The sequence below is a fragment of the Asterias rubens genome, chromosome 1 (genome assembly GCF_902459465.1).
Source record: "Asterias rubens chromosome 1, eAstRub1.3, whole genome shotgun sequence".
Lineage (NCBI taxonomy): Eukaryota > Metazoa > Echinodermata > Asteroidea > Forcipulatida > Asteriidae > Asterias > Asterias rubens.
This window is the reverse complement of record NC_047062.1, coordinates 10,568,536-10,587,155: the sequence shown is the minus strand read 5'-3', so window position 1 is coordinate 10,587,155 and position 18,620 is coordinate 10,568,536. Positions and strand designations below refer to the sequence as shown.

The following is an 18,620-nucleotide window of genomic DNA, read 5'->3' as shown; positions in this document are numbered from 1 at the left end:
AGCAGTAATTGCTGCCTTCTTGTTCCTTGCAGGTATGTAATTTTATTGTGTATTGAATAATTTAACTTGATAATCATTTGATCTCAAAATTTTATTTTTTAAAGGCAGTGGACACTTTTGGTAATTGTGCAACACTAGCCTTCACAGTTGGTTTATCTCAACATATGCATAAAATAAGTAACCTGTGAAAATTTGAGCTCAATCGGTCATCGAACTTGCGAGATAATAATGAAAGAAAAAAAAAACCTTGTCACATGAAGTTGTGTGCGTTTAGATGGTTGATTTCGAGACCTCAAGTTCTAAACCTGAGGTCTCGAAATCAAATTCGTGAAAAATTACTTGTTTCTCGAAAACTATGGCACTTCAGAGGGATCCGTTTCTCACAATGTTTTATACCATCAACCTCTCCCCATTACTCGTCACCAAGAAAGGTTTTATGCTAATAAATCTTTTGAGTAATTACCAATAATGTCCACCGCCTTTAAAATAATTTCAAGTGATATTAAGATGAAATGTAATTGAAAACTAGGTGTTTGGTTGGTGAAATCAGAGCAGACAATCCAATAATCTTTTCTTGGAAGTATTTGGCTCTGAAAAGAGCCGGTTGCTTCGATCAGACCGTTTATGTCTCTGAAAAGAGCCAGTTTGTTTGATCAGACCGTTTATGTCTCTGAAAAGACCCGGTTGCTTCGATCAGACCGTTTATGTCTCTGAAAAGAGCCGGTTGCTTCGATCAGACCGTTTATGTCTCTGAAAAGAGCCGGTTTGTTTTATCAGACCGGTTATGTCTCTGAAAAGAGCCGGTTAGTTTTATCAGACCGTTTAATCGACGGTTCAAACTGCCAGTGACCATACCTTCAGTAGCTCCCAGTTACCCATAGATTCCTACAGGTTGTTGCAGGTTGGTGGACAAGAGGTTGCATAACTAAATAGACCCCCATATCAAACAATGCTAAACGCAAACAAAATATTTAAATAATTCTCAAAAAATATTTAGAGTCCCTCAGCCTCTGGACAACAAATCAAATTTATGTTCAGAACACTAAACTTAGATTTCTCCCCCAAACCGACTCGCCGCCTAATTCCCAACTTAAAAAGGACCAAATTTAAATCAAAAATCTAACAAATCTCCGCGAAACTTTGAAACCCAGAACCCCAGGTTGTGAGAGATTCTTAACACTGTTTATTCACAGTCTATCCCCCACGCCAAACGTACATACAACAGCCCCTTTAACCCGACAGCAATTTAGCAAGGGTCCCTTGCTTTATATAAGCATGGTTGGGAAATTTTACACTTTGTGTGAGAGAACAACAATGTTCGGACAGTCTAATGTCCCTATTGTGAAATTTTCTCAAAGTTGCCTTACTTTATGGACAATGTAAGTCACATTTCACAACCATGCTGAGATTAAGCAAGGGACCCCTGCTAAATCGCTGTCGTGTGAAAAGGGCTTTATAACTAATACGTATACGGAGCACAAGTCTACTTTTTACAACCTTGCGCAACAATGTCACGTAAACTTGACAGGTGCAACGGCTGGACAAGCTCGTTACGCTGAACTTTTCCCTTTTTTAAAACAGTCCCACTTTTTAAAAATTACTTGATATATTTATCAATTATATTGTTTAATAACACAATATCGAAGTATTCAAGGCGCTTAGTACAGATATTTTTACAAAAATAAAGGTTATTAAAGTTATGATTTCTGAGACCTAATTATGTAGCACTTTATAAGGTGCTATAATGCTGCATTCAGCAGCCATATCCAGGGACACCGGACGAACCCCCTCTCTTTTCGATAAGTGCACTGGGTTCTTTTACGTGCGTATTCACAACACACGGCACCAATGGCTTTACGTCCCATCCGAAGGACGTAGAATTGGTACAATGTCTTGTGTCACGATCTGGGTCTCGAAAAAAATATTCCACACAAGAAATAATTTTCCTCGAACGGGATATCAAGACCTCAGATTTAGAACTTGAGGTCTCGAAATCAACCATCTAAACGCACACAATTCATGTTGACAGGGGTTATTTTTCTTTCATTACTATCTCGCAACTTCGATGACCGATTGAGCTCAAATTTTCACAGGTTTGTTATTTTACGCAAATGTTGAGATACACCAACTGTGAAGGCTAGTCTTTGACAATTGCCAATAGTGTCCACTGCCTTTAATCGCCATCGATTACCGGGCTTTTGATATTAAAACAATTGACATCAAGGCTTTAGTTTTGGCACAAATGATTTAATCCCGTGGATTGTTAGCAAATTCTATTGTTCTTTTACAATAAAAAATATATCACATTTGAAGGTGACATGTTTAATGTATGGCGTTTCTATTTAGGAATGCTTTTAAGTCTATTAGTTTATGACGGGGGAAAAAAGCAAATAAAAGTCCACAGCTGTGCACAAATCCGAAGTGTAGTGGGGAGGGGAGAGGGTTTTAAAAACGAGTAACTGCAAGTTGTTGATAGTATAACACATTGTGAGAAACGGCTCCCTCTGAAGTAACGTAGTTTTTGAGAAAGAAGTAATTTTCTCACTAAATCAATTTAAATTAAAATTTAGACCTTATCTGAATTCAAGCATCTGAAAGCACACACCTTTGCGACACATATGTTTGTTCTTAAATTATTCTCTCGCAACTTCTACGACCAATTCAAATCGAATTTTCCCAGGTTTGTTGTTTTATGCATGTGCTGAGATACACCAAGTGAGAATACTGGTCTTTGACAAATACCAAAGGTGTCCAGTGTCTTTAAGCAAAGAATAGTGTGGTATAGATGTTGTATTATTATTATTTATTTCACAATATTTGTTTTAAATCAACCTTTCTTAGTATTTTTTTCATCGGTTCCAGACTTTATACAGGATCCATGTATGACATCTCAGGGGTTTTCTAACCCAGTAATTGTGTGTTACTAAGTCACAAGACGGCGGGCGCTAATGTCTCTACTACCAAGGTCTTGGTTCTCATTGGACTGGTGCTCGTGTTGGATGCGTGTGCACGCTCAGGTTGGTATAGGAATCGGAAAAAGTCTGGTCTTCTCGATTTATGTTTGCTGTATGTCGAAGATAATAATATTTCGATTTATATAGCGCCTAATATAAAGTTATCGCTAGACAGTCAACAATTAGTATATAAAAAAAACTTGGTATATGTTAAAGGCAGTGGACACTATTGGTTATTACTCAAAATAATTATTAGCATAAAACCTTTATTGGTGATGAGTAATGGGGAGAGGTTGATGATATAAATGTAATGACATTCTGGCAGGTGACCTGTTTGGCATAGTAAGATTTGTCTCTTTAGTGACTTGTGCTTAAAGCTTTATGGAAGTGGATGTGGGTTTCTTGATTCTTAAAGTCTAAATTCTAAAGCATCGAGTCCAAGCAATTGAAACTTAATATAACAATTCCGCCACAAGCAAAGAGTAAGAAATGAATCCCGCTTTTTTGAGGTGCAGCACATAGATGGATTAATTCAACCAAGATAAAGATGCAAAAGATTTCATTAGTAATTCCAATAGACCCTTTGCACAACACGGAATGCACCTCCTAAAGCAACTTTCCGTCCGCCATGACAGGAGCCAAAGTAACACTTGTGGGAGTGCCAAACACGTATTTTGCATGACTGTGTTAACAACGAGTGACCTTTGGTGAAACTTTCTGATCAATTGGAGGCGCTCGTCATAGTGCCTCCAAGTGATCAGAAAGTTTCACTAAGGGTCACTCTTTGATTACACAGTCATGCAAAATACGTGTTTAGCACCCCCACAAGTGTTACTTTGGCTCCTGTCATGGCGGACGGAAAGTTGCTTTAGGAGGTGCATTCCGCATTGTGCAAAGGGTCTATAGCCTTTTTTAGATATGATGGACACTATAGGAAAGCACTATTTGGTTTGGGTGTTTACAATGTACCCAAACCAAATAGTGTCATAGTATATTGTGTCCGCCATATCTCAAAATGGCTTATTCACATAAGATTACGAGTGACTATCAGAAACATTCAAGGTGTTATTCCAAGCCATTCAGGTGCAAAGTTAATCGACAAGTAGTTCTACCCGAGCGTCTAACAAGCCAGATCTGAATATGAACATTCCAAACTATTTGGTAGAATTTATGGCAGTAAGATTTTATGTTTTTTTTATATAAGTTTATGTGTCATTCCTCTTATAAAGAGAAGTACAGTATCTGTATTTTTGTACTGAAATGGTTAAATTTATCATATTGTAATTTTTGTAAAATGTAAAGGCTTAAATGAATTCTCTCTTTGTAGATAATGAAGTGAATTGAATCATCCAAACAAAAGGAATCCAAAGCCAGTGAAATCTTTCTGCTCAAAGAATGCCACTACTAACCATTTAGAACTGGGCAATATTTTACATTATATTTATATCTGTTTTGACTTTTACTCTTTTGGACCACTTGTTTTATAATCTTTTGTTAGTGGGCTTAAATTGGGAAATATACTCTAAGTTTTGTTTTCTTAATGCTTTTCATTTTGCTGTTAAGCGCTTTGAGGAATGTTTTATTCATAATGCGCTACATAAAAATACTGTTTTATTTTTAATATTATTATTAATCTGAATAATCATTTAAAAGGTTGGCTACACCAACATATCATGTATCAATCAGAAACTGTCTTGGAAAATTTCAACGGTAGTTATAATATTGGTCTTGAAAAAAAAGAAGAGCACAATTTGGGGAGGCAAAGTTAACCCTCGTATCTGACACCCAGTTAAAGCACAGTTACAAACAAACATACACGAGCAATTTCACTAGTGGACGAAGAGCGTCTCTGGCATGCACTAGAAGGAGCTACGGATGAAGTAGTAGTAGTAAGGGCGGTGTTACTAGCTTTAGAAGATTTGTAAGAAGACTTAGACGACGAAGCAAACAGGGATCTACTCCTAGAGGATGCGGTGGAGGAGGAGGAGGAGGAGGAGGAGGTGGTGGTGCGAGTTGATTTTTTAGAAGAGCAGGAGGAGTCTTCTGGTGTGAGTGTGGAAGAAGAAGATGGGTTCTTGGGGTCAACCTCTTTGTCTTTGATGTGGAGGGACTGGACCAGGAACTCACGCACGTCTTTCTCAGTTTCTTTCTGTTGGCGAGAAGAAAACAAAATGATGACAATGACTGTTCATTATCAAGAAATATTGTCATTTGTTAGCTTTCAACTTTCCTGGGTCGATTGTTCTTTAAACGAAAACAAGTTGGGAAAAATGACTTATTATTATCAAGAAATATTGTACTTTGTTAGCTTTAAACTTTCCCGGTTTTATTGGCTGTGTAAACCGTGTAAACCATTGCATGGTACCATGTAAGGAAATAAGGTCTCCTACTTCGAAATGAAGCTCCACACCTTGCAGGAAAAATTATAAATGGTGAAGTGCCATGTATATGAGAAGCCACTATTATTAAAACCTTAACTTTTAAAAAACCTATATAATTCTGTTTGCTCTCTTATAAGTAATCCAGTCTGTAAATATTGAAACTGAAAAGCATATATATCTTTCACAACAGACAAATAATTGTTACGATGTTAGAGTAGGTATTTTGGGGTGGCCTTTTATTCTTGGCTCTTTCTTTATGTTTCTGCAATTTGTTAGTTTAGCTGACAGTTTGGTATATTTTTAATGTTAGATATTAAGAAAACCAGTCATGCATCTTGGGCCAAATTTCGTGGCTCTGTTTCCATGAATCTTCACTTATGGCTCCCTGTAAAAAGCGCACGATTCTATGGGCTGCAAGTCCATAATTCTGTGGTAAGATGTGGCATGAAACTAGACCCCAATTGTTGTACACAAACTACAAAAAAACCCAAATCATACCTGCTGGAATTTGACCTTTGCTTGTTGAACAAGCTCTTGTTCACGCGCTCCATACAGGTTCATCCCAATGGGCAGCATGCGTTTCAGACAAACAACCACCAGGCTGGTTGGTGACCCTTGACCTTCGACCCGACGATCCCTAGCTGCTTTGAGGCCAGCTCCAGGGTCTTCTGGCGGGGTCAAACCCATCCTGCGATTGGATGTTGCAGACGCAAGCAGGGCGGCATTCTCTGCTTCCATCTGGGCCACAAAGTTCTGCTCTTCACGACGGCAGTTCTAAAAAAAATTATAAATTTGAAATACTACCATAATTCTACTAAATACAACATCATGAGACCTGGAATCAGCCAATCAGATTCAACACATTCTTTCTATTGCCCAAATATTGTTGTTCAACACAGGCAAACTTTTTGTGTCATAAACATTTAGATATAATTTCTGTAAAATGATAACAACACACCCACAATCTTTTTGCTTTTGAAATGTTAATACTCGCTCATAACATGGTAAACATTGGAAAATTTCATTTTGGGGCATGAACTTTACTTTGACACTTTTAATTGAGTGTAAGACGGTCAGATCTAGCAGCTGTTTGAGGCCGATATGGGTTTTATGGTACAATCACCAGCAGCTGCAATGGACTCTAAAAGGACAAGCTCTGATCAAATGCGCAAAGACATTCAACAAATGCCTAAAATCAATTCCTCTGAAACACGCAATACATGCAACATATAAAAAGTGACAAGTGGAAGTAAAAGAGACAATTAGTCCATTACACATGTAACTTACTGCAGATCTTGACCAGCAGTTGAAGATACTGGAGACTTCAGTGAAGAGACTTTCAGCCTGCAAGGAGGGACACTTTAACCACTTGGCTCTGTAAAGTCACAAACAACAAAACTCCAATTTCATTTTCATACCTTGCAAAAAAGTAATGAACGTTGAGGCGCCAGATATGAGAGATATATAAGAAACCGCTGTATTGCTCTATTGTATCGGGGGACTAAATAGATTTAAATAAGGCCATTGTGACACGAGGCATTGTTTCTTGGCAACCTCATCTTTTTGGAATTCCTTGGCTGGTGCATGTTTCCCCCAACTCCATAGTCTTGTCTATTTTTTTTAAACAAGAATATAAATTTCCTACTTTCAGCTCCCGCAAGTTATTTTCATCTAAGACTTTTGCTTCTTGTAACCTCTTACCAAAAGTGGCCTTAGCATTGTGTGGGGCAAACTTGCAAAAATAAACCACACAAACAAACAAACTTGGAGGCAACCAACTGCACGGTTTGTTATATTATGCACATGTTGGGATACACCAAGTGAGAATACTGGTCTTTCACAATAGACGCTTCCCATGAAATATGTAAATTGCACATAGTGCGTGCGCACTAACGTTTTGGTTGGCAAAATGAGGGAAAATCGCGCTGTGCTGTACACGGCTAATGGGTGCGTGACGCACACGCGATTGCGCGTCTGCTTAGTGCACAACTCTATGGTGTTTGCCAACCAACAGGGTCTGTACGCATGCGTGAATGTAATTAACATATTTCATGGGAAGGGTCCATTACCAAAGGTGTCAAGTGGCTTAACGTTTGCTTCTACCAATCTTTGGTACATTCTTTTACTTGGACTAACCTCTGAGAATCAACAAACTTGATCAGTAGTGGGTAGAATGCATAAAGATCCCTCACAATCAGATGATAATCCTGCAAAAATATAAACAACTAACATCTGAGAAATAGACAAACGTTTGCAAAGAAACAATAAATGGAAGTTCTAAAAAGTCTTATTTTTGTCTACAAAAATTCAACCATAAAGCAACGCTAATTTGGTTTCCTAACACTTTAGGTCAATGAAAAATTATTTTCAGACTTGTCACACACACAAACCAAATCCCCCACCACAGCAGTGTGGTTGGGGTCCACGCGCGAGTATCAAATGTGCACATTTTAAAATTGCCCCGACCTCTAGTATTGCAAACTCAGCCTCTTCCATCTCGTTGCCTCCCATGGGAAATTCCTTCTTAAGAACCTCCTCAGCTGAGAACACCTTTTCCATCTTGCCTCTTAGCTTGACGATTACAGGAAGAAAATGAGTCTTCAATAACTCTTCCTTGACATCGTTCAAGATGGGCTGGGCATTGGCTGCAGGTCAAAACAAAACAGATTAACACACAAACCAGTTTATGAATTTTCAATAAAAGCACTCAGCACTATTAGTCTATGCTAAAAAAAAAAGAATAACAAAAAGAAGCTTATACGCAAATCTCAGATAAATGTGTCAAATATCAAAAACATGTGCGAACAAACATATCCAATAGGAAGACACTATAAATATATAGTAAACTTGCAGGTACATGTACTAGCAGAGTATACTCTTTGAAACATTGAGACCAAACCGGCTCTTCTCAGAGCCAACACTCACACAAAAGAGATTTACACATGGTTGTACCCTCAAGTTTACTATTCATTTATAGTTTCTTCCTATTTTTCCACACCATGCACCGTCTCAAACAATCAAACAAATCCAAGTTTTATGTTGTACTGACTATAATAGGAGCCCGGTTTTGGCTCGCCAATGATGCAGTGATTGTGTGTGAGGTAGAAAGTGTGTCCGATAGCCCGATATTTTGAGCAAAAGTCACGTCATGTATTTAGTGCTGTTGAAACTTACAGTCTTTGAAAACTAACAAAAAGGAAAAAGACATTTTCTTGTAAGAGTGAGATATACTTTGTAATTGTCCAAAAAACTAAGTTTAGTGCATTGCACATAAAAAGCAATCTCTAGGATATTTGAGAACAAATCCTCTCTCAATACTTAACATCAAAGTCAACCAATGCCTACAAGCTTCAAAACTGCATCAACCCATTATTATTGATAGAGTTGCAATGGGTCATACAATCCTCATAATATTAGAAATCCTAAACCCAATATTCTTTATGACTGTTTTCTAAAATAAATAAAATTTGGTGCACAAAAAGTGATCAATCTTTAAATACCCCTCCCCAAACTCCTTTAGTGACCTTTTTATGGTTTTCCTGTGAAGGGTAACTATCAATTTACGAAGAAAAAAAAGAATACCCAAATATTTTGTTCTTAGAAGGCGTGGCTGATCGAAATTTGAGAGAGGATATTGCGAAAAAAACTGAAGAGATGTAAATACTGACCGGCTATACGTGTCATCCACGGTGAATCATCAGATCCGAGGTTGTGTTTGATGAGCGTCAACACGTTACCCAGAGTGATGTTCAGATGGGTTGAGTTGACCATGGTCCAGTAATTGCTATATAACCAATCAAAGACAATGAAGAGGACAACAATAAGCAACTGAGTAAAAGAGTCTTACAATATTTGCTTATCACATAAGAACAGCTGCATGTAACCGTGATAGAAATTGCACAATTTTGAGATGATAGTCAGTGGGTGATTTTTGAATGCTAGGTGGCAGCATGCAGTTACAAGGTAAATTTCCATTGTTTAGGTCGTTATGAAAATGTGCACTATAACCAAGAACAATGGATTTATCTGGCAAGTCTGCTGACACCTAGTGGCTCAAAAGTTCCCCATTGTTTTATATGCCCTCTCTTTTTTTTAATGTAATCCCCTAGAACACTTGGAAGGCAAAACTTCATGTTTTTTTATCGCGATAATAAATATTTTGAATCTACGTAACACAAAGCTGTGTGAATCAGTAACACTTAGGCGTGTCAAGGGAGGTCTGAGTTTTGGGATAGTAAGGATTTGATAAATTCTAAAAATAATCTGACTAAAGGAAAGTGACTTATGATTCATGCAAGTCATTCAATGCAACTACGGTATGTTTCTATCACAATCAAGACAAGTGTACATCTCTTTCACTATACCAAGCTTAGTTCAAAAACAAATGCACGCAGACTGAATTGTTCTGTACGTCTTTCTTTGGAGTTTAGCTGCTACATGTACAAGTGTAGATAGCATCAATTTTTACCTGAACTTGACATCCTTCTTCAGGGTTTCCTTATTCAGGTGTGAAAGTTCTCTACGCAAATACAGGAGCACTTGTATGACATGTATGAGTGCTAGGGATGCTAGTACTTTATGCCCAACGTAGAGTGCCTCTGTGCAAGAGCGCTAGTCTTGTACTAGTACTTTTTGCCACTTGTTAAGTGCCTCTGCGCAAATACATCAGTGCTTGTATGAGCGCTAGTGATGCTAGTACTTTTTGCCAAACGTTAAGTGGCTCTGTGCAAGAGCGCTAGTCTTGAACTAGTACCTTTTGCCACCTTTGCCGCTCGTAAAGTGCCTCTGCGCAAACACACATGAGTACATGAGTACTTGTGCTAATTTTCAGCAAGGATTATATTGTGTAGAGTATGAGCAGCAAATTCTACCGTCCTTGAATCAAGACTAGAGAGGCGCTTCAACACTTTGCAGAAAGTATTTCAACATGAAGAATTACAAACAGGTCAATCAGAAATCAAAGTACAGAAAGCACAATGACCTTTAAAATACTCTTACACCATGACATGCAATAACTACCTGAACCAGGAATGGAATAAAATACTTCAACAACAAAATACAATTCTGTCAAGTGAAACAACTGCACAACGGTGTATGTACTTTTTGTAGGACAAAAGACACAATGTCCACATATTTACATTAAACTTACACAGTTTGAAGATAATGATAGTAGAAAGCTTCCCTGAAAATATTACGTGCTGAGGTGCTGTAGTTTTTGAGAAATGAGTAAAACAATGTCATGAAAATAATTTTCGTCTCGGTGATCATGAGACGAAAATTATTTTAGCATGTGAAAACATATTTTCATTACATTGTTTTACTCATTTCTCAAAAACTACAGCACCTCAGCAACTAAACTTTTAAGGTATGCTTTCTACTATCATTATATTTGAAAGGTGTAAGTTTAATGTAAATCTGTGGAAATTGTGTTTTGTGTTACAAAAAGTAACAAAAAGAACCAATTACCAGGTACTGAAACTTAAAGAAAACCACTAATTGAACTACAGACTGGAATAAACACATATTCACCCTTGCCTCCGGCAGATGTTATCGGGACCTTGTGTCCACCAGAAATGAAGATAGCTTGGGGTAGAACAGAATCATTAATTAAGCAAACTTTATGTTTAGATAATTGTGATTCATCCCAACAAAGAGGAGATTAGATTATGTAAAGTTAAAATCCTGTTAACTATTTGTAGTAAATCCTTCTGCTCCTTAGAATATGCTCATTTGGGGGCACCCGCAAAGAAAACACAGAAATCTCAATTTCTGCAAGTTCAAATAGGGCTATATGTAGAAGAATGAAAAATAAAAAAAACTACAGATAAAATAAACAGTCAAAAAGGCAACATAATCATTTCATCAATGTTTTAATTGTGACGTCTTCCCTGATAATGCTTATCAAATAAGTTTATAAACATAGTTTTTGCTTAGCAGCTCTATGAAAAAAAAAGCCCTGGTGTAACATCCTCTTCATTTGGCCACAATGTTCCGCTCATAGGACTGGAATGCTGAGTCTTAATTCAATATGCACACATTTATTCTAAGCCTACTGGTCGATGACATGACATGTGTGTGACTGAGATGATTTTCTTCTATAAGTTTTTGCAGGCGATCACCCTTTAATTTTGTGCAATGAGGCAACAAGTTATACACAAGTCAATTACTCAATTTCTTGTCATATTGACATTAGATAAAGAATGACCATATAAAACTACTTGATTTAAATTCAAGATGAATCCTTTCAGCTTTTAACACTTAAAGACACTGGACACCTTAGGCAATTGCCGAAGATCAGTCTTCTCACTTGGTGTATCTCACCATACGCACAAAATTAACAAACCTGTGAAAATTTGAACTCAATTGGTCATCGAAGTTGCGAGATAATAATGGAAGAAAAAAAACCCTTGTCACACAAAGCTGTGTGCTTCCAGATGCTTGATTTCGGGACCTCAAAACATAATTCTGAGGTCTGAAAATCAAACTCAAACATTTTAGTGGAAATTTACTTCTTTCGCCAAGAAAGTTTTTATGCTAGCAACTATTTTGAGAGATTACCAATAGTGTCCAGTGCCTTTAAGGTAAGTTAGCACTCTAGCCAACAGCTCTATAGATCCCCTCTATCATTCTGAACTTACCTGCATAGCATAGGTAGAATGACTTCAATGACGTGGGGTGCCTCACAGTATGTGGCACCCGTAGTGGCCATCTGATCTAGTTCCTTCATGACGGCTTCCAGGGTGGGGATACCTGATGTGAGTCTCAAGAGCTCCTCTACTCTCAGAAGGGAAGCAACAAGTTGTTAAATGAAATACTGTCAAAGAAATGCAACTCAAAGACTGCTTTTGTTTGTTACAACAATAAATAGTATCTACTACTGATATGGCACATTAAACAATGATGTATGGATGTGCTTTACATAAGTGCCATGGTCAAATTGGGTCAAAAACATTTCTGTATTCTCTTTCAGCTCACTGGGGAGCGTACAGCCCTGAACATGTTACCACCAGACTAATAGAAAGTAAATTTTACTAGTAAAATTGCAGGGTGACTGTGTACAAATATTTGTTGAGAGAAATGTTGGCTTTGAAAACAACCACCTACTGTTACAAGACTCACTACTCCTCCACAAGAAAGATTTATAAATGGTTTAATACCAGCAGTTACCCCTTATCATCCACACCATGCAAATCTTCAAACATCACCTTCAAGCTGAGTAAGGATTTTGAAACTTTGCATGGTTGGATAATTAGGTGAGAGTACAGTAGCACCATGTGTAAATCTGTTTTGAGTAGTGTTAGTTCTGAAAAGAACCGGTGCTTGACGACTCAATGTTTCTATCAGTATGATCCGATTGTCTTAAAGAAACTGGACACTTTTGGTTATTGTCAAAGACTAGCCTGCACAGTTGGTGTATCTCAACATATGTATAAAATAACAAACCTGTGAAAATTTGAGCTCCATCGGTCGTCAAAGTTGCGAGATAATAATGAAAGAAAAAACACCCTTGTCACACGAAGTTGTGTGCGTTCAGATGCTTGATTCGAGACCTCAAATTCTAAACCTGAGGTCTCGAAATCAAATTCGTGGAAAATTACTTCTTTCTCGAAAACTACTCCACTTCAGAGGGAGCCATTTCTCACAATACTACCAACCTCTCCCCATTACTCGTTACCAAGTAAGGTTTTATGCTTATAAATATTTTGAGTAATTACCAATAGTGTCCACTGCCTTTAAGGAGGAGAAAGAGATTTACATGGTGCTACATGTACCACAAACCTCACCTGATAATAAGGATAACAATAAAGACTTGTAATGCTCACATGACCACCATGCTGAGTGTTCAAAGTGCACCCAACCTGCCACCTAATAATCTGTTACACTGCCGCTTTAACCACATTCACAACATAGAGCAAGGACCTGGTCCTTGCTCTATGTTTATACTGACCTGCTCCTTCACGGTTTGCTCCTTTAAGCTCCAACTGGCCGAGGAGGGAGCTACCATTGTGTTTATTGAGGTGGGGCTCTAGGAAGGCAACGGGAAAGGCTCCAGCAAAGGCTGCCAACAACTCTCCAATAGCTGGTCTATGCCTGATGTAAGACAAAAGAGAAAACTCGGGTAATGTTTGACAAACATTTGCTTTTAAAAGTGGGTCAATTGACCCCTTGCATGCGCCTCACACAATAGCGACCGATGCCATGCTCACCATGGTGGTGGTCAATAGGTTTACATGTTAACGCCGCATCGCCTAAAATGCGCACTTCTCTGAATACTATACGTTGACATTGACCTCCAATATGGTGCATCCAAGATTATTCGGATAATGACGTCAGGTGAATTGGGTCAATACTGAATATACATCTTGCATGACGGGTCACATGCCACCTACCTTGCTGCCTGCCTTCTCTCCCAAACAATTCTGATACTCTATTACTATACCTCATAAATATTCATGACTGAGAGTCAAATTCTCACTGGTCCATTCAACATCACACGCCATTTACTATATTTGTTGTTTACCAAGCCCACAAGCGAGTATTATGCAAATTGTAAATACGCATGACAAGTAGACGGACAACCAGTCAGCCCGGACACCAGTCTACTTGTCATGCGCTTTATGATTATGGAACTACTCCCCGGTCCTTGTACGCATGCGCGTTCATGACAAAAAAATACCTTGGATGCATTTCCACTTATATTGTACCGGTATAGCTGAATATGTATGAGGTGTAGTACAACAGATAATACTCAAAAACAAACTTACAGTTGACAGTTAAGTCTCATTTAGAATTCTAGTAAAAGCAGAAAACATTTGTTTCTCTACATTAGCTATTAATTACTGCCACTTATATCATAATTTTAGTAAAAGTTTTGCTTGTGCGGTGCCACACGTCCAATGCATAAAATATAGCATTCATCCACTGCATTATACAAGCGCAGCATGGACACACTCACAAGAGATGCAGTTTTCTTCAGCTACAACTTTTCTTTCTCATTCAAGAATTTTTTTTGAAAAGTCTAAAAATTCAGAAAGATGGGTTGCACAAGTAAGTCCCCAAAACTGATCAAATTATGAAACAAGTCTCCCTTTCTAACAGGCATTATACTTGGTCCTTGGAAAAAGCATTGGGAATATCTATATAAGAGCTGAACTTGGCTACGTACATGTGAATTGTACATGGTGTGAGCTTTATGTGAAAAAAATAGACTGCTCAGGCTATTTAATCAGTTTTCTAGAAACTATAGACTAAAGTAGGAATAATATCATGCCTGTTACAAAGAAAAAAAAGTTCACAATGATCATGTTCAAATTTCTGTTCACAATTCAAATTTTGATAAATGCATCACATGAAGGAGTGGCCCGTCCAGTTGTCTGCATTGCTTTATGCATGGTTAGCTATTTGTGTTTGCACCACAAAGCTGTGGGGATAAAAAAACAGAGTGTTAAGAATAGCAGTTTACTTCATCGATGAATTGAAAAGCCAAGGTGTGATTAGTTATTAAGATCTCTTTATGTATTAAAATACGTTTCAATTTGTGAGTAGAATTATTGAAAACGTGCCTTGTTTATGGTGAGATTAACATGTGCAGAAAATGATTATAGTGTATGAGTGAATGGCGTTTATTATTTCATGCTTGCAAGAAAGGTGAGAGCAACCATCAGAGACCAAGATCAAGGCTTGATTAGTTTCGGAGGAATCCGTCGCGGAAAGATCACACCTGAGGTGCTTCCTTTTGTTGATGGATTACATGTTGGTGAAAGGTGATTATTGTTTGCTTGGATCCATTGATTTGAAGACTCCATGGCTGAACATGTAAAACAATTGTAGCAAAAAGTGAAAGTGCCAGAGTGCTAATAGTGAGAGCCCTTTTTCCAGACAAAAGCAGCAGAATCTACTCAAACTCTTATATCTGTTTCTTGTCGGCCATTTTAATGCTTCGTACTGAAAGCCAAGAGCTGACATACACCGGGTCAAAAAGGCTGAGTCACACCAACCTAGTTCTCAAAACGTCTAAACCTGTCCCACAAAAAACGTAAAATGGGTTTTGGCTGGCTTTAGCCGGACACTGTCCATTATTTGACCCTGTAGTTACTTAAATTTTGGTAATCAGTTGGGTCTGTCTGTTTATGCACTGAACGTGCTACAAACGGACCCGGTCTTTGTGCAAACTGAACACATTGCTACTCACACCCACTCTGTTTGCAAACAGTTTAAGCCCGTTCGGCCACATTTTTCAAAACATAGTGAGAACGAGTTCGGTGTGATGAGGCTTTAAGCCACAGTCACAGCCAAAGTATCCCAGGTCAAAATTCCAGTTGAACCTAGTTAACTGGTGTCAACTGGTTCAACTGGATAGAGACCAAACTCGTCCATTTTCCATATTAACCAACTGGGTTGGACTAGGTTTAACTTAGTTCAACTAGGTGGAAATTATAAACCATTAGGTTTCTGTCCATTTTCCGTATTAAACCAACTGGTATTATCTGTGTTTAACTAGTTTATCAACTGGTTTTCAACTAGTTCTAGTTAAACCCAGTTCAACTGGAATTTTGACCTGGGATGAGCAGAAGCCGCAATTTTTGAAATGCCTTTAGTGCCACCTTACTGTTGCTTTATTAAAGTGAACCATGAATGAGTTTACCACCAGTGCACCAGAAGGGTCTACACAGCTGCTGAGACTACAAATACCTATGATGTACCAGGCTATATTATGTCAGCTGATAAGGAAGGTTCAACATTGTTCAGCTATTTACAAAGTATTGGATCCTCAACTCCGTTTGTGTGAGAGTTTTTGTTTGAGCAAAAGAACATCCAACAAGGGTTTCAATTGAAAAAAAGCAAGACAATTTATGCTTCATCACAATTTTTGTTTTATCAGCTATGGACACACTTAATGAAACGTCTAAAACTCAATAACCTTATTTGATTGAAATGAATCATTCGGTTTTATGATCAAGTCGTCACGACATCTACGTCATTATGTGCCTTCAATTTAGAAGCTTGAAAGTGGCCTATTTATAATAGATTTTTGGGGTTGAACAAAAAATTGACTAGAATGGGATTCGAACCAACGACCTCCGGATTAACATGCCGGCGCCCTACCAACTGAGCTATCTAGCCCTATATTGGCAGTGTCCCTATTTTGTCAATATCTTTGTTCGGGTGCCAGTCAGAAGCCATACAACCGTTAACTGCCGTGTAGCCAGGGATCAAACCAAATTATGATACAACCTGGGAAGCGGCAGTCAGTAGGTAGAGCGCCGGCACATTAGTCCGGAGGTCGTTGGTTCGAATCCCACTCTAGTCAATTCTTTGTTCAACCCCAAAAATCATTTAAAAATTTACCCAGTCAGTTTCCCTTGTGGTTTATATTGGTGTTTATAAATAGTTCAAACAAATATGTATCACATTGAATTTTGGTTTCATCAAATCCCAACACTTTAGGCAATCACTTCCTATGCAAAATCACTTCAAACATTGGGAGCCATTCTAGTCAACATTACGGTACCTTTAAAGCGATAATGTTCGCAAATGTCAACAACACAAACATTCCAATATTTTGGAATATGATTTCTTCTTATAGCTAGACCCTTTTCACAGCACCCAGTGCACATACGTGTAAACACACATCTCCTGTCCCCAATTTTGTGCGTCAAAAGGTGCACAAAAGGACTGGACTCCCCAGAAAATGCAGAATAGGTAAACATGTGTACCATCCTTTTGTAAAAGTTTTGACAAAATGGCCGTGCGTATGTGGCTGCGCGTTGTGAATAGGGTCTAAGCATGCAAAGCATAATCACACTTTAAAAACACTTTTCTTAGATAGTGGTGTCTTGTTGTAGCAAATCTGTTAAGTGAGCTGAAACCGCACAAAGAGTTTACAATGACTATGCATGTTAGTGTCACACAGTTACAGCCTGTTCACACAAACGCTCATACATGTATGGCACACCAAACGTGTAAATACTTAAACAGCGAGTTATCCCTAATCATCAATTCCAGGTGTATGAACTTCCCATACAAAGACACACACACACACGCAAGCTTGTATACGCCTTCAACCGTGGACTGACACTATTGCCTCTCTTTTGATTATACTCAAACAGATCCCATTGGTTTCGTACACGTTTTCGGTAACACAATGTACACCATCATTACATGGTGTTACCGCAAACATTTCTATATCATTTAACTAGTGTTATCAATCATGTATGCAGCTGTTATGTCAGGCTTTATTCTACATGCATTAGCATACACACAAGTATTAAAGGGTTTAGGTACCTTTTGTAGATCAATTTTATGGCCGAGACATGATTCCCTGTTCAATGGGCATAATATGCAGTCAGTATGTACTATAATTTTCCTGTAGAAGTTTCAGCTTCATTAGTTGTCACATTTTTTTAGAAAATGGAGCAAGTTTTTCAGGAGCGCCGCGTAAATCCGTTGAACATGCCAAAATAGTTTTCACCTCAATGAGACAAAAAGTATTTTTGTGAAATTTGTTTTACTCTATTCTCAAAAACTACAGCACCTCAGCAAGTAATTTTTTGAAGGAAGCTTTCTATAATAATTGTCTTGAAACCATGTCAGTTTAATGTAAATCCGCAGACTTTTAATGTGTCGTACAAAAAGTACCTACATGTGAAACCCTTTAAACAAAATGAGACAAACAGTGTGAAGGCAAGTGTCAATCGTTTATGAGCATGCAGTGCTGTTTGTGTGTTTGATGTTTAGTTACTCCAATTACCTGTCGATGCTCTCCTTAACCTCCATGCTGAAAGGCGAGAGAAGTGGTTACCACGGTTACCGTGGGACGGAACATTAGAAAAAGATAAACATGCCGTGGGTATATAAACATGTAATGATGTCGGTGCATCGGGAGAACAAAATAAATATTAATATAAACTAATTAATAACTGTCACTAATTAGTATATGATGTTCCTCTTAACTGATGGGGGAGGCAAAAAGTCATCTTTCGGTTTAGAGACTCTGAATGAAATTAAACTCGGTAAGCATTCAGTAACTTGTTTATGGTACACAATATTTTACAGGATGTTTAAGGGTAGGTAACTTAAAGACATTGGACACTGTTGGTAATTGTCACAGACAAGTCTCCTCAACATATGCATACAAAAACAAACCTGTGAAAATTTGAGCTCAATTGGTCGTCGAAGTTGCGAGATAATTATGAACAGAAAAACCCTTGTCACACGAAATTGTGTGCTTCCAGATGCTTGATTTCCAGACCTCAAAATCAAATTCTTTGAAAATTAATTCTTT

The 18,620-nt window shown here is 38.0% G+C and overlaps 1 protein-coding gene across 1 annotated transcript in view; it reads right to left on the bottom strand.

The window, feature by feature from the left end:
• LOC117289038 (ryanodine receptor 2-like) overlaps positions 1 to 18,620 on the bottom strand; it is a gene marked incomplete in the record, with an annotated part of 186,131 nt that overhangs the window by 57,153 nt on the left and 110,358 nt on the right. The window contains 10 exon segments of the mRNA XM_033769959.1: positions 4,771 to 5,103; positions 5,834 to 6,109; positions 6,623 to 6,710; positions 7,472 to 7,542; positions 7,802 to 7,980; positions 9,004 to 9,119; positions 10,865 to 10,918; positions 11,974 to 12,109; positions 13,284 to 13,426; positions 18,087 to 18,113. Coding sequence (XP_033625850.1) covers positions 4,771 to 5,103; positions 5,834 to 6,109; positions 6,623 to 6,710; positions 7,472 to 7,542; positions 7,802 to 7,980; positions 9,004 to 9,119; positions 10,865 to 10,918; positions 11,974 to 12,109; positions 13,284 to 13,426; positions 18,087 to 18,113 — 1,423 coding nt within the window.